The following is a 21,934-nucleotide window of genomic DNA, read 5'->3' on the forward strand; positions in this document are numbered from 1 at the left end:
GAGAGAGCTATTTGAATCATACTTTAATTTTTTTTACAAATCAATTTTGTTGGTACATATTAAGAAAGTATACAATCCATCCAAAGTGTATGATCAGTGGTATTTTATATAATTACGTAGTTGTACATTCATCACTTGTCATTATTAGAGCATTTTCATTATTTCAATAATAACAACAATAAACAAAAAACCAGACAAACAAGAAAATTCTTCACCTCTCCGTCTCTCTCTGTTTCCTCTGCTATACATAGCTGCTATTTCTGGCTATGTATGCACAATTATTTATTAAGCAGTTTTATTGCGATGTTTTCATATACAATATGATCTATCCAAAGTGTGTAATCATTGGCCTTTAGTATAATCACAATGTTGTGCATTCATCATCACAGATTTTTTAGAACAATTTCTTTACTCTGAAAAGAAAAACTCAACACCCCTTAGCAGCCATTACCCAGCCCTACATAACCACTAATCTAATTTCCTCTTTATAAATTGATTTATATTTACATTTTATATAAGTAGAATCATACAATACATTACACAATACATTTAGTTAATAGTGCAGTCATATAGTGTTTGTTCTTTGTGTCTGGCTTGCATCACTCAACATAATGTCCTCCAGGTTCACCCATGTTGTCATATGCTTTATGACTTCATTTCTTCTTGAAGCTGCCACTTTGAATATTGGTGTGCAGATGTCTGCTCATGTCACTGAACTCAGTTCTTCTGGCTAAATACTCAGTAGTTGTAATTGCAGGGTCACGTGATAAGTCTATATTCAACTTCTTAAGGAACTGCCAGCAGTCCTCTATGGTGGCTGTAACATTCTACATACCCACCAACAGTGAATAAATATTCCTGTCTCTCCACTCCACTCCAACACTTGTAGTTACCTGTTTTTTTTAATAGTGGCCGTTCTGATAGATGTGAAATGATATCTCATTGTAGTTTTGATTTGCATTTCCTTAATCATTAGTGGTTTTGAACATTTTTTCATGTTTTTTTTTTCCCTATTTGTATTTCTTTTTTGCCCACTTTTTAATTGGGTCGTTTGTCTTTTTATTGCTGAGTTGTAGCATCTTTTTATTTATCGTGGATCGTGGATATTAAACCCTTATTGGACATGTGATTTCCAAATATTTCTTCCATTGAATCAGCTGCCTCTTCACTCTTGATAAAGTCCTGTGAGGTGCAAATCTGTTAAACTTTGAGGAGGTCCCATTTATCTATTTTTTCCTTCTGTTGTGTATGCTGTGGATGTAAGGTCCAAGAAACCACCAACTATCACAAGGTCTTTAAGATGTTTCATTACATTTTCTTCTAGTAGTTTTATGGTCCTGGCTTTTATATTTAGGTCTTTGATCCATTTTGAATTGATTCTTGTATTGTGAGTAAGATAGGGGTCCTCTTTCGTTATTTTGCTTATAGATAACCCACTTTTCTCAGCACCATTTGTTGAATAGACTGCTTTGTTCTGTTAACATGGCTCGGTAGGTTTGTGAAACACCAGTTGGCCATAGAGGTGAGAGTTTATTTCTGGACTCTGAATTTATTCCACTGATTGATGTGTCTATCTTACTGTTTTGACCACTGTAGCTTTGTAATATGTTTCAAAGTCAGGCAGTGAAATTCTCCCCCATTGCTCTTTTTTATAATGCTTTTGGCTATTTGGGTGTACTGTCCCTTCCAAATGAATTTGGTAATTGCCTTTCCTATTTCTGTAAAGTAGGCTGTTGGAATTTTGATTGGTGGCATTGAATCTAAATAATTTTAATTTTTAAATGAATTCCTTCTTAAATAATGGAGAGTAATAGTCATTCTCTTTGTGTGGACTTAATTACTCAAACAAATGGATCATGTATGTGCACATAGGTCTTTTATAAAATAGTTAATAATGCTGGTATTTCCATTAATGAATATATTTTAAAAATAATTTATTGAGACTCTCAAAGTAGAACAAAGAAGAAAATAGTACTTAGTGACTTTGAGAAGAATTGGATAAAATCATTTAAATATCTCTGTGAGTCACAGATAAATTAATATGCTAACTACTGATGATTTGATGTTATTTTTTGTTAGGTATGCTATCGAGTAGTAATGCAGCTTTGTGGACTTTGGGGCCATCCTGTTTTAGCAGTGAGAGTTTTATTTGAAATGAAAACTGCTAAGATAAAGCCAAATGCTATTACATATGGTTATTATAATAAGGTAAGTACAATTGAAATTAGGCAATATATCCTCCTAATTAGAAATGATAGTTTTATACTTTTTATTAGAGGAGGTTTGGGGGTTGTAAATATTTGTACATATATACAGACACATAATGGGTGTGTATGTATGTATTTTTTAAATCAAATTTTCCTAATAAACGTTATTTTTACTTTTAGGTAGTTTTGGAGAGCCCATGGCCTAGCAGTAACCGCAGTGGTATCTTCTTATGGACGAAGGTACGGAATGTGGTGCGTGGCTTGGCACAATTTAGGCAGCCACTTAAAAAGACTGTGCAAAAGTTGCAGGTCTCCTCAATATCAGGTAATATATGTGATTGAAAAACATACTTGCTGAACCATAAGCTTTATAGATATATGAACTTATATATATGAAATTCTGGTTGATATTTTCATATCCAGCTGAAGAAATAGATTAGCTTTAATCTCCAAAACTACTGTTGTTGTTTTTTCCCAGCAATTTAGAAAATGTTCTGCAACTTTTTAAACAAACTGTGGGGCATTCATGTTTAGTTTCAGGGGTTATCAGTGCATGATTTGTTGAACTGTTGTTATCTTTGTCTTTAGCTCCTCAGAATGCCACAGGTGGAAGTGATGGGGACACGGTGAGCCGTGGTAGCGTGGATAGCTCTAATGATGCTAGCATGGGTGAGCACATGGTCTTCGTCAGAGATTTAATCAGGCTTGATTCCACTGATAATCAATCCAGCACAGGTACTAAAATATGGATGTTACTAACCTTCCACTTATTCTCATGTTAAGTCTTTCCTTTGTTTAAAGCTTTTCCCCTCCTTTCTTGAGTGTATTTGATAGGAACACTTTAAAAATACTCTGTTTTAAGAAGGGAAGAATTTGCATTTTTGGCTGCAGATAAGTGTTCTTTATTTCCTGTAGTGTAAAGTTAACTTTACAGTGCTATGCACAAGGCTGTAGGATGATGCTTTTTAAACAGTTCTGTTGTACATTTGTTTATCATTAATTTATGTATATGATATATAATTTTTAGGAATTATGAGCTAATGAACTTGAACATTAATGACAACTTTACAAATCTTTTTTTTTCATTAAATGGGAACTATACCTTAAATCTTTGAGATTATGAATATTAAAAAAGGAAGAAAATAAGTCACGAACTCTATGATAAAAGGTGTTTGCATAGTTATTAATTAGAATGGCGCATTTTAAAGTCCAAGAAGCTATGAAAGCTATTTTTTACGAACATAGCTATGGGCATAACTTCTGTCCTTGATAATTCGAAACAAGAGTGATTAAAGCAGCATGTAGGACAGATAATATATGTGTTGCATGTTCTTCTTCTTGGTTTTTTTGTTTGTTTGTTTTTTGTTAATATCTCAAGCTTTTCTTTAAAAAGAATTCTGAGTCTAATTCCTGTGCTTCATCTGATGAACTTGTCTCAATGACTGAAGTTTCCTTTTCTCTGCTCTTTGTTGCTCTGCTTTTGCTCTGTGCTGTTTCTTGGTGCTGCATTTGTCCTTGGCTGTCATGGTGTGGGTTGCAGACAGACTTGTATGACGTGAAGCCATGGATACACGTGTGCATTAATTCTACCCTTGAATGTTAACCACTTCAGGTAATTTCCCATTTATTAGGTTACATTTTTCTGATATGCAAGGGTGGGAAGAGAGACCTGATGCTGTATTTTTAAGTATGATTATAAGTAGAAAACAATTAGAGTTTTTGGGGTTTTTTTTACTTTTCTACTTCAGATAAATGTAATCCTATAAAAATTCTACTAAAAATATCCAACTGACATTTTATGGTCAGTTTGAAAAGCATATTTGTTATCATATTTGAAAATATATTATGCTTGCTATAATTCTTGTTTTTATGTTAGTTTGTAACATTGTGTTAAATAGTATGATGACCATAATTGAATTCCTTGTTCCATATGAAGCTGTCGAGTGGGTTTTTGCTTTCTAAAACTGATGGGTTAAATTCCTAGGGTAAAATTACCTTCCCATAATTACTAGAGCACATATAAGTCATTGAAAGTCAGTATATGGCTATAAGTCACAATCCTGTTTGTAAATTAACTTTCTTTCAACAAGTAGGAATTTTCATTAGACTTTCATTTTAAAGCTACTTTATTTTACATGTGAACCTTTTCCTCCTTTATTTTTGTTCAAATTTTAATAGAGGAAATGGATTTTATTAATGAAAAACCAAGAAAATAAGTTTTGTTATGAAACAAAGTTCACCAGGAATAATAGTAATAATAATAGATAAACAGTCTCCTTAGACCTCTAGTTTTTTTTTTTTAATTAATACTACCAATTTTTTTTTTCAGGAGGTATCGGGGATAGAACACAGGACCTCATACATGGGAAGCCAGTGCTCAACCATTGAGCTACATCTGCTTCCCCCTGTAGATTTTTAAACTTGTCTTATTACAGAGACAACTTAGTTCTTTAGTGGGAAAAAATGAAACAACTTCATGGTAGTCCTAGGTAATTGGTATAAAGACTCCAATAGAACCTTCAGATCCCTCTTTCTTGTATTTCTTTTTAGCTGCATTTCAAATGGCTGAAGCCCAGAGACTGAATTTACAGGTATCATGTGTCTCTTTAGGGTTTCTGGTGATGTCATCGGATTCTTTGGAGAGACTTCCAGGCCTGATGCTTGCATTGCACTTTTCATTAATGACTGTCTCACATAATCTTTCTACTTGGCACCTGATACTGAGTTACTTAGCTTGTTAGGAACATATCTGGGTTTAATTACTTTAACCAGTTCCCAGTCCACTGTCCATTTCATGGCACCATATTGCTTTACCAGACTTCTGGGAGTGGGCAGACCAATGAAACAGTGGCTGAAGTTATTTTTTAATAACAGATTTTAAAAAAACGTTTAAGTCTTTTGTTAATGGCAAACCTAAAGTTTCAGTGGCAGTAGTGGAAATTGAAAGGTATAGCAGTTTCGTTTATTTGTCTTTCATTGACATCCTTTATTCTAATTCTCTGATAACTGGTCTTAATTTAAGACTTAAATTATAGACCTTTAAAGCCAGACAGACTTTTAAAAAACCTTATTTTGAAATATTTTCAAATGTATAGAAAAGTTTCAAGAATCATACAGAGAAATCTCGAATATCTTTTATGCAGATTCCCTCACTTTTAGTTTGCCACATTTGCTTTATCATTTTCTTTCTAGACATATACACACATTTTTTTTTTCTGAATCATTTGGGAGCAGGTTGCATACATTACCTTTTACTTCCTAATATTTCTCTTAGTATTTTCTCTTACATAACCATAGTTTGGTTATCAGAATTAGGAAAACATTGGTATGCTATTTTCTATATTTTTATATTTTGTCAGAATCCTAATGTTCTTTGTAGCGATTTGTCCCCCTCTCTTTTTTCTTCTTTAACCTGGCACAGTTTTGCATCCTTTCTTTGTCTTTATGACCTTGGCCTTATGGAGAATTCAGTTGAGTCATTTTGTACAATGTTTCTTATTTGGGGTTTCTCCATTTCCTTGTGGTTAGATTAGGTTACGCATCCACAGCTCTACTAGTTAAGTGATGTGTCCTCAGATGATCACATACCACTTGCCACAGGCACATAATGTCTTTCTGCCCCTCATTGGTGGTGGTAATTTTTATCTCCTAGCCACAGTGATTATCTTGTTTCTCTATGTATAGCTACTATTTATCCCCTTACAGATAATAAGCAATCTGTGAGGACACTCTGAAACCATGAAAAAATACCCTCTTTCTCATCATGTCTTCTCATTTAAACTTAGCATCCATCAACTATTCTTGCCTCAGTCAGTCTTTACCAGTAATGGTTTACAAGTGGTGATTTTGCCAACTTTATCACTTCTTCCTCATTTATAAAATGGCATTGTATTGTATGGAAGAATTTCCCTTTATTAGTATGGTCTTATGTATTTCTGTTTGTTTTAAAAAGATTTATTCATTCATTCATTCATTCATTCATTTATTTATGTATTTCTCTCCCCTTACCCCCGCCTATCCCAGTGGTCTGTTCTCTGTGTCTATTCGCTGCGTGTTCTTCTTTGTCCGCTTCTGTTGTTGTCAGCGGCACGGGAATCTGTGTTTCTTTTTGTTGCATCGTCTTGCTGCGTCAGCTCTCCGTGTGGGCAGTGCCATTCTTAGGCAGGCTGCACTTTCTTTCACGCAAGGCGGCTCTCCTTACAGGGTGTACTCCTTGCGCGTGGGGCTCCCCTATGCGGGGGACACCCCTGCATGGCACGGCACTCCTTGCGCGCATCAGCACTGTGCATGGGCCAGCTCCACACGGGTCAAGGAGGCCTGGGGTTTGAACCATGGACCTCCCATGTGGTAGGCTCTAACCACTGGGCCAAGTCCGCTTCCCGTATTTATGTTTTATTCAGTGAGTTATATGTCTTTATTGTCCTTATTTATTTTGATCCTCAAATTATCCCAATGTTGGCCAATGGGAACTCCTGTAAACTGATTCCTATGTCCCGTAGACTTGCTCTCATCATGTTTTTTTGGGGTTTTGTTTATTTGTTTGTTTGTTTAGGAAGTACCAGGGATCAGACAGCCAGGACCTCGTACATGGATACCAGGCACGCAGTCACTGAGCTTCATCTGCTTCCCTCATCATGTTTTTTCTCTTCTCCTCCCTCGCCCTGCTGTTTTTGCTGTCTGTGTCCATTCGCTGTGTGGTCTTCAATATCTGTTTCTCTCTCTGTCTTAATATCTTTCTCCTCTGGAATTTACTGGGATTCGATCCTGGGGACCTCTGATGTGGAGATAGGTTCCCTGTCACTTTTACCACCTCAGTTTCTTGTCTCTGCTGTACTCACCTTGACTCTCTCCTTCATCTCCCTTTTGTTGCATCATCATTTTGCTGCATGACTCACTTGCACGGGCACTGGCTTACCCTGTGGGTACTCGGCTTGCTACCTGGGCTCTCACACGGGCACTTTGTTCACCATGTGGGCACTTGGTTCACCACGTGGACATTGGCTCGCCACGCAGGCACTCACGTGGGCACTCGGCTCACTGCGGGCACTTGGCTCACCATGCAGGCAGTCATGTGGGCACTTGGCTCACTATGCGGGTTCTTGGCTTGCCACGCAGGCTCTGGCTTGCCACACAGGCACGCTTTCTCTTCTTTTTCACCAGGAGACCCCAGGGATCGAACCCGGATCCTCCTGTATGGTAGGCAGAAGCCTTATCACTTGAGCCACATCCTCTTCCCCCATCATGTTTTTGAGCACTTCTTTTGGCACAAAAAAATGTTCCTGACTCTTCTTGTACCTTCCCTGTCTTATCTCTCAATCAGCCATTTCGAGGATCAGCTTCATTTTGTTGGGGAATAGATTTTAGAAACAAGATCTGAGCTCTAAATAAGCGTACTGCTCTCAGAATTATTGTTTCTAGATTCTTTCAGCAGGCTGAGCTAGAAAAAAAAACCCAAACATATATATATAGGAAATACTTCCAATTCTGGTCCAACTGTACAAGGTTCTTTTTCTTTTTGCTTTCTTTTATTCCATTTTTTAAAAATACCTCTCTTCTACAGTACGAACCCTTTCTCCCAACAATATCCTCACATTTACTCATTTGTTCAGTCCTACAGTACACCTTATTTCAGAATTGCTACACCCATTCCCTTTGTGAGAAACAACCTACTAAGGAATTCAGGATTTGATTATATACTTCCAGGCTTAGAATATAATACTCAAAATACTGTATTCAAAAGTTATTTCGTTTAGTTGCCCCAACCCCACACTTTTAGTGCGATTATTCATATGAAATATAGTGGGGTCATTAATTTCTGTTTGCATTCAATTTTAGTTTCCCGCCCCCCATTCTTGTTGATTGCTTTTTTATCTGTAGAAGTTAAAATGTTTCCAAAAATAAAAACCATTACAAAAAGGCATACTTAGAGAAGTTTCTTTCCTCTTTTCTCCTTTATACTCCTTCTCACCCACCCCTTATAGGTAATTAAAAATTTTCTTGTCTTTGGTTTATAATTCTTGTATTTCTTTCTGAAAAAGTAAGCAGATATATGTATGTTTTTTATTTCTTCCTCTTTCTTACACAAAGATAGCATACTATTAGACAATCCCCAAAAGAGACTTTTCACAACCTCTTTCCCAAATCTCTTAATTTATAAATGAGGAAATTGATGTTCATTGCTTCCAAATGTGTGATGGTCTGTAGTCTTTGATGTTCCTGTTTCTACGGATCTTTGCTTTTCATCATTGATTTAAAATGTTCTGTGTGCTTTGTGGGCTTTCTTGTCTTCCATTTTTCTAAGTTAAATTGTTGTGTCGATCAGTGGACTTTTCTTTTGATATTATAAATGTATGAAAACATGTATATGTAAGCCTGCATTCCTTTTAACAGGCGGTCAGTCTGACCAAGGCTATGGGTCTAAGGATGAACTTATAAAGGATGATGCAGAAATTCATGTGCCTAAAGAACAAGAAACAAGAGAATTGATAACTAAACCAAAAGTGCAAACAAAAGGTTAAGTACTAGATGTTTACTAGCTTTACTTAGAAAATTATGTGTCAATTAATAGCTTATCTTGTTTAAAAATTTTGGTTATAATGTTCAGAAATGTAAGGTCTGGTTTATTTAAGATACGATATACTATTTTGTAAGGTAAGGTAGACTCTAATAGTCCATGAATTTTAGAATTTAAGATACTTTTAGAGACTCTGTAGGGTAGCCATTCGTTTTACAGGAAATTCCAACTCATTGTGGTATTTATTTATCAAAGTGCATAGGTACTTTTTTTTTTTTTAATTATTATCGCCCCCCCCCCCCGCCACCTTTGCAGCTTTTTGCATGCTGTTGCTCTCTGTGTCCATTCACTGTGCATTCTTCTGTGTCTGTATTTATTTTTATTTATTCCCCCTCCCCCTTGTGGCTGGCTTGCTTTCTGCTCACTGTGTCTGTTCGCTGCATGCTCTTCTGCGTTTTTGCTTATCTCCCTTTTTGTTGCGTCGCGTTGCTGAGTCGGCTCTCCGTGGCACTTGTGGGCTGGGCAGCACTCTGCGGCACTTGCGGGCCGGGTGGCACTCTGCAGCGTGTGGGCGAGCCTGCATTCACAAGGAGGCCCTGGGATGTGAACTCAGAGCCTCTCATGGTAGACAGGAGCCCAACTGATTGAGCTACAGCTGCTTCCCTAGCTACTTTTTAAAATTTATTTTATTTTTTTATCCCCATTCACAAGGAGGCCCTGGGATGTGAACTCAGAGCCTCTCATGGTAGACAGGAGCCCAACTGATTGAGCTACAGCTGCTTCCCTAGCTACTTTTTAAAATTTATTTTATTTTTTTATCCCCATCCTTGTGACTTTTTGCATGCTGCCTGCTTTCTATGTCCATTTTTGCTGTACATTCTTTCTGTGTCTATTTTTATTTATTTCCTCTCCCCCCTTGTGGCTTGCTTGCTGTCTGTTCTCCCTGTGTCCATTCGCTGCAGGCTCTTCTGTGTTCTTGCTTGTCTCGCTTCTTTTGTTGTGTCACTTTTGCTGAGTTAGCTCTCCATGGCGTCTATGGGACCTTCCAACATGGGAGAGAGGCACTCAATCGCTTGAGCCACCTCAGCTCCCTGGTTTGTTGTGCTTCTCATTGTCTTTTCCTTTGTGTCTCTTTTTTGTTGGATCAGCTCACCATGCGAGCCAGCTTGCCTTCACCAGGAGGCCCCGGGAACCAAACCCAGATCTCCCATATGATAGATGGGAGCCCAATCACTTACGCCACATCTGCTTCTCCATAGCTACTTTTTGACAGAATCAGGACTAAACTTTGAGTCATCCCACTTGTATTCCATTGCCCCTTTTATTTTAAAACACTCTTTCACTAGAAGTCATCCAAATATCTAAGTGGGTATTTTTTCATTGTTAAGTTAAAGATAGTGTGCATGGTTTTCCTGGTTTTTATAGGATTCACTGAGATTATGTTGTAATAATCATTTTATGGAAATACAGGGGGGATATTTTGACTTCATGGTAATAAGATGGCCTTCCTCTTCCCTTCACAAAAGTTTACACTTTCTTTGATGGTGTCAGTTGAGTTTAACAGAAATAAGCCCCTCTTGTAGTTGTCAGGCATAAAGGAATATTACTGAAGACCAAAGCCTTAATGGATTTACCAAAGAATGCTCAAGTTAGGATTACTGAATGCTAAATATTTATTTCAGGCCGTACTGGCAACATCTGCGGCATAAAATAAACCAGGCATGATAAGTCAGTAATAAAATAGTCATGTGTTCACCCTTTCTCAAGAAATAATGCATAAAAGCAATATATAGTTTCTGTTCCATATTGGTAAAAGCAGAAACGATAACATCTAAATATTTTTTTCCAGAGTTGCATGATGCTTCTGCTGTTGGGGTAAAGCACTCACAACCCAGTCCCCAGCCACAGTGTCCTACTGATTCTCCTGCCTGGGGCACTAGTATAGTGAAAGTTCCATCTGGTATATTTGATATAAACGGCAGAAAAAGTAGCACTGGTGAGTCTATGCATATTAGTTATTAAATATTTAAAATACTACAATTATGTGTTTTTAATGACATTAAATTGTTGATTTAATGGTGATAGACATGCTAAAGAGCCAGAACTGAGTTTGAATCCATAAATGGACTAAAGAAGAAGTTAAAATTGTTGGTATCTAAAGGTATTTGATTTTTTAAAGGGGAAGTGTTTGGGATGGTTAGTTGTTATTTGGAACACCTTTTCCTGTTATAGTTCCTGTTCTCAGTTTAGTCCTTCTTTTTCTCATTGTAGATAATGAAGGAGGATTTTTAGGACCTCCTATATTCCTTAAGAACAGACAGGCAATGATATGATTGAATCCCAGGAAGGTTTGTGTGGCACTGTAATTCCTATCTCTGAAGGGAAGTAGAAGAAAAAGACTCACTTACTTTTGCTCTGTGCAAATAAAACAGTGGGTCTTTAATTTTACCCAATTGTTATAAATATACTGAGTCACTTTTTTTTAATAAACTTTTTATTTTGAAATAAATTTCAAAGCTCCAGAATAGTTGCAAAACTGTTATAAAACCCATACAGAGAACTCTAAACATACCTCCAACCTCAATACCCAGATCCATCAACTTTTAACATTTTGCCATGTTGTATCATTCTGTGTCTGTCCATCCATCCATCGCTACATCTGTCTCTTGTCTATTTTCTAAATTTGAGAGTAGGTTGTATACTTTACCATATAATACATTCATGTACTTTTCCTAAGGATAAGGATATTCACTTATGTAGCCACCTTAAGTATACTTATCAATTTCAGGAAATTTAACATTGAAATAAAACTTACACTCCATATTCCAGTTTTTTCATGTTTCAATAATGCCTTTTTCAGCCTTTGCTCTTCCCTTGTTGGGATCCCATTCAAGATAATGTATTGCATTTAGTTGTTACTGTTTCTTTATTCTCTCTCTCTTTTTTTTAAATATCTGTATATTTTCTGTCTCTGACACTATATGAAAATTTGAAATCCATTTCTTTTGTCTGCATTAGCCATTTATACATACACACACGTTAATCTTTTTAAGGCATAAAATCAACAAAACATGGCACTGAATTCTTTTGAAAATTATACTCCTTGTACACGGTCATATTTTTCCGCTCTTTTAAAAAACTTTTTTATGTAGTAACATGCAACTCAAAGTTTCCCATTGTAACCATTTTCAAGTGTATAATGCAGGGTATTAACTACATTCCCAATATTTTGATGCCTTCACCAATACCTGTTGCCTCAGTTTTTAAAAAATAACAAAGCCATTTTATTAAAACATACTAATAGACATACAATTAATCCAGAGTGTACAGTCAATGGTATTTGCTATGATCACATAATTGTGTGTTCAGCACTTTGTTATTAGAGCATTTTCATTATTTCAATAATAATAAACATAAAAAAGACAAACAAACATTCAAAAAAAATTCCTTACCTCTCAGTCCCTCTATGTTACCCCCACTGTATATAGCTGCTGTTTCTGGCTATTCTATCTAAAATGTATAATCAGAGGCTTTTAGTATAATCACAATGTTGTACATTCATCAACTCAGAAATTTTAGAACAATTTCATACTCCAAAAAGAAAGACTCCACACCCCTTAGCATTCCTTCTTCAGATCACTGATCTCCTTTTATCTTTATAAAGTGATTTATATTTACATTTTATATAAATGGAATCATAGAAAATGTAGTACTCTATGTTTGGTCTCCTGAACTTAGGATAATGTTTTTTGGTTTTTTTTTTTTGTCTGATGATAACATTTTGTACTTTTGACTTACATTTGTTCAGCTTCAAAGATAAATGGTCTTATATAGGCAGTTCTACCCATATTCATATTTCATGTAATATATTTATATTTCACATAGTATATTTAGTTCATAATAGGTCTTCCTTTTTTAATTGTGGAATCATGTATACAACATAAACTTTCTAATCCCAACCACTCCCAACCATAATATTCATTGAGATTAATCACATTCACAACATCGTGAATATCACCACCATCCATTACCATAATTTTCCTATCACACCAAAAGAAACCTGGCACCCATTATGCTTTAACTTGCCTTTGCCCCCAACTGGTAGTCTACTTTCTCTCTGTGAATTTGTATATTCTAGCTGTTTCATGTAAGAAGAATCATACGATATTTGTCCCTTTGTGTCTGCCTTATTTAATCCAGCATAATGTCTTCAAGGTTCATCCATGTTGTTGCATGTATCAGAACCTTATTCCTTTTTAAGGCTGAATAATATTCCATTGTATGTATACACTACACTGTTTATCCATTCATCTGCTGATGGACACTTTGGTTGTTTCGACTTTTTGGCTATTTTGAATAATTTTTCTATGAACATTGTTATACAGATATCTATATCCAAGAATAGATTGTTGGGTCATATGGTAATTCTGTCAACTTTTTGAGGAACCACCGAATTGTTTCCATAGTCACTGTACCATTTTACATTTCTACCAGCAGTGCTCTAGGGTTCCAATATTTCTACATTCTCTCCAACATTTATTTCCTGTTTTCAAAAAATACATATTTTAAAAATAATAACCAGCCTGATGGGTATGAAGTAGCCATACGTATATCTTCTTTGGAGAAATATCTATTTCTTTGCCTATTTTTAAATAAGTTTGTCTTTTTGTTGTTGAATATAGGAATTCTTTTTATGTATTCTGGATAGTAAACCCTTATATATATTACTTGCAATTATTTCTCTCCGTTTTACTTTCTTGATAATTCCTTTGCACAGAAGTTTTATCTTTTGTTGCTTGTATGAGAATTTTTTTAGCTACTCAAATTTTATCAGACGTCTTGGAACTTACCAATTCTAACCATTCTATTCTAGATTGTTTTACTTTAGGGCAGTTCTTTTATTAGAGCAGTAAGGGTTTGGTTTATAGCATATATGTAATTCCTCTGTGATTAAAAATTTGCTTTGCATTGAATGCATACCTGGTAAATATTTGTTGAATACATGAAAATTAAGAATTTTCTTTTTAGATCTGCTGTTTAACTCAGGATATATGGCTTAAATTGAATGTAATATTAAATATTTATAGACTTATATTTATTGATGGTATATTTTAGTGAACAATGAGGTATATATAGCAGCCTGTATTGCATGATTCTTTTGTTTAAATGTTTGTATATTATATGCATAGAGGCTGAAAACCAGGCCATACATTAAAATGTTATTTCTGAGAGGCAGGATTGAATGACTTTTTTGGGTACTTTTGATTTTATACCTTTCGTTAATATCTAAATCTTTTGCTCTGAGTATGTATCACTTCTATAATCAGAAAAATAATAAACTTTTTAAAAAAAATAAAAGTTACATCAAAAAGTAGAGATTAATTTTTAATATTGTGCTTTCTCTTTTAGGTAGTACATTGAATATGCTATTTTCCACTCAAGATCCAGGTGAAGATGCTGTGTTTGGTGAAGTTACTAATCTCAAGAAGAATGGTGATAGAGGAGAAAAAAGACAAAAACATTTTCCAGAAAGAAGTTGTAGTTTTAGTTCTGAAAGTCGAGCAGGAATGTTGCGTAAGAAGAGCAGTTTGGATTTGAATTCTAGTGAAATGGCCATTATGATGGGAGCAGATGCCAGGATTCTGACAGCAGCATTGACGTGTTCTAAGACTTCACCATTTCATATTGCAAGGATGCAGAACTTTGAGAATGTTAGCGGTCATCTAGCTGATACTCGGACTTGTGTCTCTGAAAGCACCTGGGAATCTGAACACAGGTCATCTCCAGTGTTAGAGATGCTTGAGGAAAGCCAAGAGTTCCTAGAGTCTATGGTTAATGATAATGTAGCTCAAACTACAAAGGATACATACAACAATCTACAAAATGATAGTGATAGTAATCAGTCCAGAGACTTGAAAGCAGGACCTAAAGATCTAATAAATAAGAGAAATAGCTTCTCAGGTATTGTGAAAGCTATTGAGAGGGAAGATGTTGAAACTGGGCTAGATCCTTTGTCTCTTTTAGCCACTGAATGCATAGGAGAAAAAACTCCCAATTCTGAAGATAAGATGTTTTCTCCAGTTATTGCACGCAATCTAGCTGATGAAATTGAAAACTATATGAATCTAAAAAGTCCCCTGGGAAGCAAGTCTTCCAGTATGGAATTACATGGAGAGGGAAACAGAGAGTCTGTTACTACCAATGCATTTTTTCATCCTTTAGAGAGGAGATCAAGCCTACCTTTAGATAATGGCCCACCGGTACAAGAAAATTCTGAAAGTGAAAAGAGCTCTCTGGCAGTGTCTAGGTCTAAAACTTTTACTGAGCGTTTCAAGCAGCAGACTGCCTCTCAGGCTCATAAAGAACGTTCAGCTTCCTTATCAGCACTGGTGCGTTCTTCACCTCATGGCTCATTGGGTTCTGTAGTAAATTCTTTGTCAGGTCTAAAGCTGGATAATATACTCTCAGGGCCCAAGATAGATGTCCTGAAATCTGGTATGAAACAAGCAGCAACAGTAGCCAGTAAGATGTGGGGAGCTGTCACATCTGCCTACAACTACTCAGATGATGAGGTAAGAAAGTTTGTGTTTCATCTGATATTGAAATGTTTGTAGTACCTGGTTTTTCTTTTTTAAATTATAATTTAGAGATTTCTTGTTACTTTGGTTTTACATTTTAAAACTTGGTGTATATCTGTTTCTTTCTGGAAATGACTTAAATATATATGTAGAGAAATTAATATTATAGAAATAGAATGTCAGAACCACTTTTTAATTACACAGATCAGTCTAAACTACATTAAGTTTATTTCTTTGAAAGTACTAATGATTAGTGTTTGAATCTATTAATAATGCCTTATTATAGTTGCATGGCACTTCACTTTTTAAATAACTTTTTCTTACATTATCTATTTGATATATATGAATCACCCTGCAGTTTAATCCATAGATTTCACTACTCTATGACAAAAATGATTATTGTAAAAATAAGAATAGAGAGAGTTAGATCTTTTATAAAATAGAATTGTTTTACAGAAAAAAATTTTTTTTAAAAGATTTATTTATTTATTTAATTCCTCCCCCCCCCCCCCTCCCCCGTTGTCTGTTCTCTGTGTCTATTTGCTGCGTCTTGTTTCTTTGTCCGCTTCTGTTGTCGTCAGCTGCACGGGAATTGTGGGCGGCGCCGTTCCTGGGCAGGCTGCACTTTCTTTCGCGCTGGGCGGCTCTCCTTACAGGGCGCACTCCTTGCGCGTGGGACTCCCCTACGCGGGGGACACCGCTGCATGGCAGGGCACTCCTTGCGCGAATCAGCACTGCGCATGGGCCAGCTCCACACAGGTCAAGGAGGCCCAGGGTTTGAACCGCGGACCTCCCATGTGGTAGACGGACGCCCTAACCACTGGGCCAAGTCTGTTTCCCTTGATTAAAATTTTACCTTAAAATATAAAAACAGTTTTTATTTGCAAATTTTTAAAATTTATTTTTCTTTTTTATTCTCTTTTTTAAAAGATAGATAGATCACACAAAATGTTACACTTAAAAAGTAAGAGGTTCCCATAAACCCTACTCCCTACACCCTGTACTCCTCCCACATCGACAACTTCTTTCACTAGTTAAAAACATTTTTAAAAAAGGAAAAGAAAAAAAATAAATGAATAAAAAATAAAGTATAACAAAAATTCTTTTACCTTTGTGTTTAGAGTATTACATAGTACTTGGGGGCTTTATGTTGTAGAAAAGACAGCCATCTATAAATGTTCACTGATATTGAGATATTATGTTCTAACTACTGTCATAAATTATGTATCTCTTTTGAGATTGGCTCTAGAGTCCACGCTCTTAACCACTACAGTAACAAAGAAGGAAGCAGTAGCTTGGAAGAGGTTCAGGTGGAGGCTCTAAGTTGGATTTTAAAAGATTAATATGAAATTTTGCCTTAGTCAAAGGGATATGGTAGCAGCGGGGTATATCTGGGAGAAAGAATAATATGAAAACATGGAAGCTTAAAAAAGCATGCATTTTCAAGATTATATAATCAATTTCAGATTGCTGAATTCTTAATAGGAAGTAGAGACAGGAAAAGAAATTGGAGAAACAAGATCTATATATCATTTGAAGGAAAATTTTTAGTCTAGAGGCAAAATATTAATTGAGTTAAAAGTAAAATATTGAGTATTGATTAAGACAAACAGCATTTTGTAATAAAAGGCTTATAAAGTCAGTCAGGGAAAGATAAAATAAGCTGTCTTAACTTGGTATTACAATAAAAACAACAGAATAGCCCATTTTATTTTTGAATTTTTTTCTGTTAAAAATTCCACAAAATTTATACAGGGTGATTTGGAATTGGAATATACAGCAGCGTAAATTCCAAGGAGTCATTAATCTTGTCTTTCTTTTCCTTTCTTTTCATTACTATAGTCCTGGCACCAGTAGCAATATGTGGCAATACAATAGGCACACAGGATATACTTAGAGTATTTTCAAATGAAAAAATGAGTGAAAGGTCTATAAAATGTTCCTTTTACCCATAATTTAAGGGAATAATTATGAATATGCATGAAAATAACTCATCAGTATGATTTATTTTATTCCACCCACCTCTCCCCCTGTGCAGAGTTGACTCCCTCGTTTGTTTGCTCGTTGTTTTTGCTCGTTGTCTGCTTTTTCTTCTTTAGGAGGCCCTGGAACCAAACCCGGGACCTCCCATGTGGGAGGCAGGTGCCTGACTCCTTGAGACACATCTGCTCCCTGCTCGGTTTTTGGTTTGCTTTGTTTTTCGCTCATTGTCTGCTTGTTGTTGTTGGGGTTTTTTTTGCTTGTTGTTTTTCTTCTTTAGGACACACAGGGAACCAAACCCAGGACCTCACATATGGGAGGCAGGCACCCAACTGCCTGAGCCACATCTACTCCCTGTAATTTATATATAAAATTTAAAGCATTCTGAATGTTTCACAATAGGGGGTTAATTAAATATATAATATTACATCAGTGTCACAGATTATTTTGCAGTAGTTTAATTATGTAGAAAAAGAGAAGCAGACTTGGCTCAATGGATAGAGCATCTGCCTACCACACGGGAGGTCAAGGTTCAAACCCAGGGCCTCGTTAACCCATGTGGAGCTGGCCCACATGCAGTGCTGATGCGTGCAAGGAGTGCCATGCCATGCAGGGGTGTCCCCTGCATAGGGGAGCCCCACGTACAAGGAGTGCATCCCATAAGGAAAGCCACCCAGCACGAAAAAAGTGCAACCTGCCTAAGAATGGCACCACACACACGGAGAGCTGACACAGCAAGAGGACGCAACAAAAAGAAACAGATTCCTGGTAGTTCTGATAAGGATGGAAGTGGTCACAGAAGAACACACAGCGAATGGACACAGAGACAGACAACTGGGGCATGGGGGAGGGGAGAGAAAAAAATTATGTAGAAAAAGAGTAAATGATATTAAAATAAATTACATGAAAAGATCATGTTAAAGCACAATATAAACATAAAAACACAATATACCCAGTATGATCCTATTTTGTAAAAATTTATCATATGATTGAGTATGCATATTTTAAAATGATAGGAAGATATATATGGAGATTTTTATTATATTCTTTAGGTGTTGGTATTAATAAGTGTTTTATTTCCTGTTTTGTCTATTTAAATTTTTAAAAATTGTTTAACATGATTTTGTAGCAATGAATTTACAAGTTTTTCTTCTTTAAAGCTAAAAACAAAAGGGAAACTGCTTATTGAAGTATTTTCAATTTAAAGTAAAGCTTCAGCAGCCCCTGTATTAGTCAAAACTAATTGTTTTTTGCCTCTCATATTGACTTATCACAGTTGAAATTCTCACCACATCCTTCTTCAAAAAAATGGCTCATTTGTCCATACATTTCAGATAATTTAATTAAAAATTAGAGAAGTTAAGTAAGTGATGGAGAATCAAGATCAAAATCTCAAAAGCCCCTACTTTACTTGTTCTGATATCTGTGATCCCTTTAAAGACTGAATTCCTAGAATTCCTTTATTTTATAGTATTGAATATTGAGAGACACCTCATACCCCAATCATACAAAAGGGATAAAACAAAATCTTTTCTTAAAGTATCATTGGTTATTGCTTGAATGTCTTAAGAGTGTAGAAGGGTCATTCCAAATAATAGCAAGATGAATTCATGCTTTGAAAAATCTGAGAATGATGATCTATTTAAAGATTATAGAGAAGTTTAATTCTGAAAAGGGTGGAGTGAATATATTCCCATTTAGAAGGTGTTTATGTGGGATTTTATTTTCTCTACAATTGAAGGAGGAAACTAATAGAGATTACAGCTTCCCAGCTGGCCTAGAAGATCATATTTTGGGGGAGACTATGACTTCTAACATGAGTATCTCAGGGTTGGTCCCCAGTGAACTTACCCAGAGCAACACAAGTCTTGGCAGTAGCAGCAGCAGTGGAGATGTAGGAAGACTGCAGTACTCAACAGGTATGGGAAAGAATTGTCCTTTCTTCATTTATTTTTTGCTTATTGTTTTAATTTAGATAACCACATCCCCTCGGTACAGTAAGCCCCGTTTGTTGAGATAATCTGATAGATATTTAGTTTGATCTGCAAGTACTGTAGTCATCCCTGTTCTTGTTTTTAGTTATCCATATTCTTGGATTATACCATTAGTTCTCAAATTTTAGTAAACATCATAATCAGCTGGGAATTTGTTTAAAAATATATACAGATGTCCAAGACCTAGGCTAGAACTTCAGAGATTGAATCTGTGCAAGGGGGGCCCAAGAATGTATAGTTTTTGAAGCCCTGTGGGTGAATCACATGCATACCAGAGTTTGAAAATCCCAGGATGTATCATTGAAATTTCTTAGCTTTGAGTTCCTCTGTGATTTTTTTTTAAGTGTAATTCTGTTTCTCTTAACTTTTTATTATGAAAAATTCCAAACATTGAAATTTTGAAAGAATTGTATAATGAACTTTATATATTCTCTACCTAGATTTAGTTACCATTAACTATGCCTCTATATAATCATACATTTTTATATTGAACCATTTTTGGAAATAAATTGCAGACTTCATGATACTTATCAGTAACTATTTTATCATACATTCCTAAGAATGACGACATTCACTTACATAATGTGTTACGATTTTTGATGCTTTCCTCTAGGTGAAGTTCCATTTCCAAAAGGCTTTAAAGGGCAGGACTTTGAAAAATCAGAACATGGTTCTTCTCAAAATACCAGCATGTCTAGCATCTACCAGAATTGTGCAATGGAGGTAAAAGTTCAATATTCTGCCCATGATAAAATGACTGTAAACATATAGTCTTATTTCAGACATGACATTTAACAGAATTCCATGATACCCTTGTGGAAAGAATAATAAAGTAAGCATTTTGTTGAATTTGCTTGTAAGTAAGGCAATGAACTGGTTATTTTACCAATAAAGAAATAGAGCTGTTAATTCTACATTTATTTACAGAATAAATAAAATTGTATGGTTTTCTCAAGAGAATGGCCTATGAATAATTTTCACCATAGAAATTCTCAGTGTCTGAATTTTTCTGTTCTTAGGTTTTGATGTCAAGTTGTTCACAGTGTAGAACTTGTGGAGGTTTAGTTTATGATGAAGAAATTATGGCTGGATGGACTGCAGATGATTCAAATTTGAATACCACCTGTCCATTCTGTAAAAGCAACTTCTTGCCGTTTCTCAATATAGAATTTAAAGACTTGAGAGGCTCTGCAAGGTTAGTACTGTAAAAATTCTCTTAAGAGGTAAGTACTCACAAAAATGGCATGAATCCTGGGGAAGAGTGAATTATCAAGGCATTATGTTCTAGGTGTGCCTTTTCTTCTCAGAAAGAGATTTCAGTCGAAAGTACTGGTAATGTAGAAGGCCTCTTTTCAATTGTAATTAATATATAATTTTCAGTAGTGGTTAATTCTTAGAACTAAGTTTTATTGATCATTCGAAATTCTGACCTTAGGCATTAGTTTAGGTCTTCCTTAATTATTATGTCTACTCGAAGTTAAAAAAAAAAAAGGTGGGGGGGAGGCTTCATCTCCTTAACTTGTTCCCACTTTCTGGTATTGCGCTCTACAATCTGTGAATAAACAAATTCTAGGCAACAGAGAGGAGACTAGCTGATCCATAAGGTAAATAATCAGTCATTAAATAATTGAAAAGTTGGTAACTGTTGCTGACCTGAGTAATTATACTTATTCTATTTTCGTTATGGAAAAAATGAACTTTATATTATTGCCTACTTTCAACTGCTTTTTTATCTCTAATCATAGAGATGTTTCTTTTTTTTTTTTTTTTTTAAGATTTTATTTTTTTTATTTCCCCTTCCCCCCTGTTGTCTGCTCTCTGTCCATTTGCTGTGTGTTCTTCTGTGTCCACTGGTATTCTTGTCATGTGGCACTGGGTAACTGTCACTTTCTTTGTTGTGTGTCGTCTTGCTGCATCAGCTCTCCGTGTGTGTGGTGCCACTCCTGTGTGGACTGCGCTTTTTTCGCGCAGGGTGGCTGTCCTTGCGAGGTGCACTCCTTGTCCGTGGGGCACCCCTATGTGGGGGACACCCTGCGTGGCATGACACTCCCTGCGCGCTGCAGCACCGTGTGTGGGCCAGCTCACCACACAGATCAGGAGGTTCTGGGTATCAAACCCTGGACCCTCCATATGGTAGGCGGATGCTCCATCAGTTGAGCCATAACCGCTTCCCATAGAGGTGTTTCTTTTCTCCTTTTCCTTTTAGCCTCAGGTATGGAGCTGAATTAAATCCTAATTTTAATTTCTGACATACTATCATTATTCATCTTTGCAAGGACCCTCTTTTATTTACCCTCTTTGCCAATTCCCACTCTCATTCTCTTATCTAACAAAGACACTTAACTCTGCTGTATGTGATATATCCTTTAATATATATCCTTATGGAACATAGAAGGTACATTTAGCATGATTATGTACTTGCAATTTATGTAATTGGAATAGTGCTGAAAATCTCAGTTTCTTTTTAACACTCAAGTTAAAATCTGTCTGAGCTTTTATATATATATATAAAATATCAGTTATCCTTTTTCTCCTTCAGGAAATTAATAATTATCTCACTTTATATATTAGCTTTAATGGTGGATACTTGAGTTGCTTTCAATGCTGTTACTACAGACATCACTGCAATGTACATCCTCAATCATGTCTACTTCTGGCATT

General features: G+C 35.8%; 1 protein-coding gene across 8 annotated transcripts in view; it reads left to right on the plus strand.

The window, feature by feature from the left end:
* The window catches only part of DENND4C (DENN domain containing 4C), a 165,237-nt gene that overhangs the window by 124,010 nt on the left and 19,293 nt on the right, over positions 1-21,934 (plus strand). For 4 of the 8 annotated variants that reach the window (XM_004465470.5, XM_023590834.3, XM_023590836.3 and 1 more), the window contains 9 exons: positions 2,080-2,208; positions 2,388-2,532; positions 2,796-2,942; positions 8,598-8,720; positions 10,571-10,717; positions 14,131-15,293; positions 19,021-19,198; positions 19,887-19,996; positions 20,293-20,468. In XM_004465470.5, coding sequence (XP_004465527.2) covers positions 2,080-2,208; positions 2,388-2,532; positions 2,796-2,942; positions 8,598-8,720; positions 10,571-10,717; positions 14,131-15,293; positions 19,021-19,198; positions 19,887-19,996; positions 20,293-20,468 — 2,318 coding nt within the window. The remainder of the gene's footprint in view (positions 1-2,079; positions 2,209-2,387; positions 2,533-2,795; positions 2,943-8,597; positions 8,721-10,570; positions 10,718-14,130; positions 15,294-19,020; positions 19,199-19,886; positions 19,997-20,292; positions 20,469-21,934) is intronic. The other 4 variants (XM_012527880.4, XM_058301915.2, XM_004465471.5 and 1 more) reach the window with 2 other exon arrangements.

The sequence above is a fragment of the Dasypus novemcinctus genome, chromosome 8 (assembly GCF_030445035.2).
Source record: "Dasypus novemcinctus isolate mDasNov1 chromosome 8, mDasNov1.1.hap2, whole genome shotgun sequence".
Taxonomy (NCBI): Eukaryota; Metazoa; Chordata; class Mammalia; order Cingulata; family Dasypodidae; genus Dasypus; species Dasypus novemcinctus.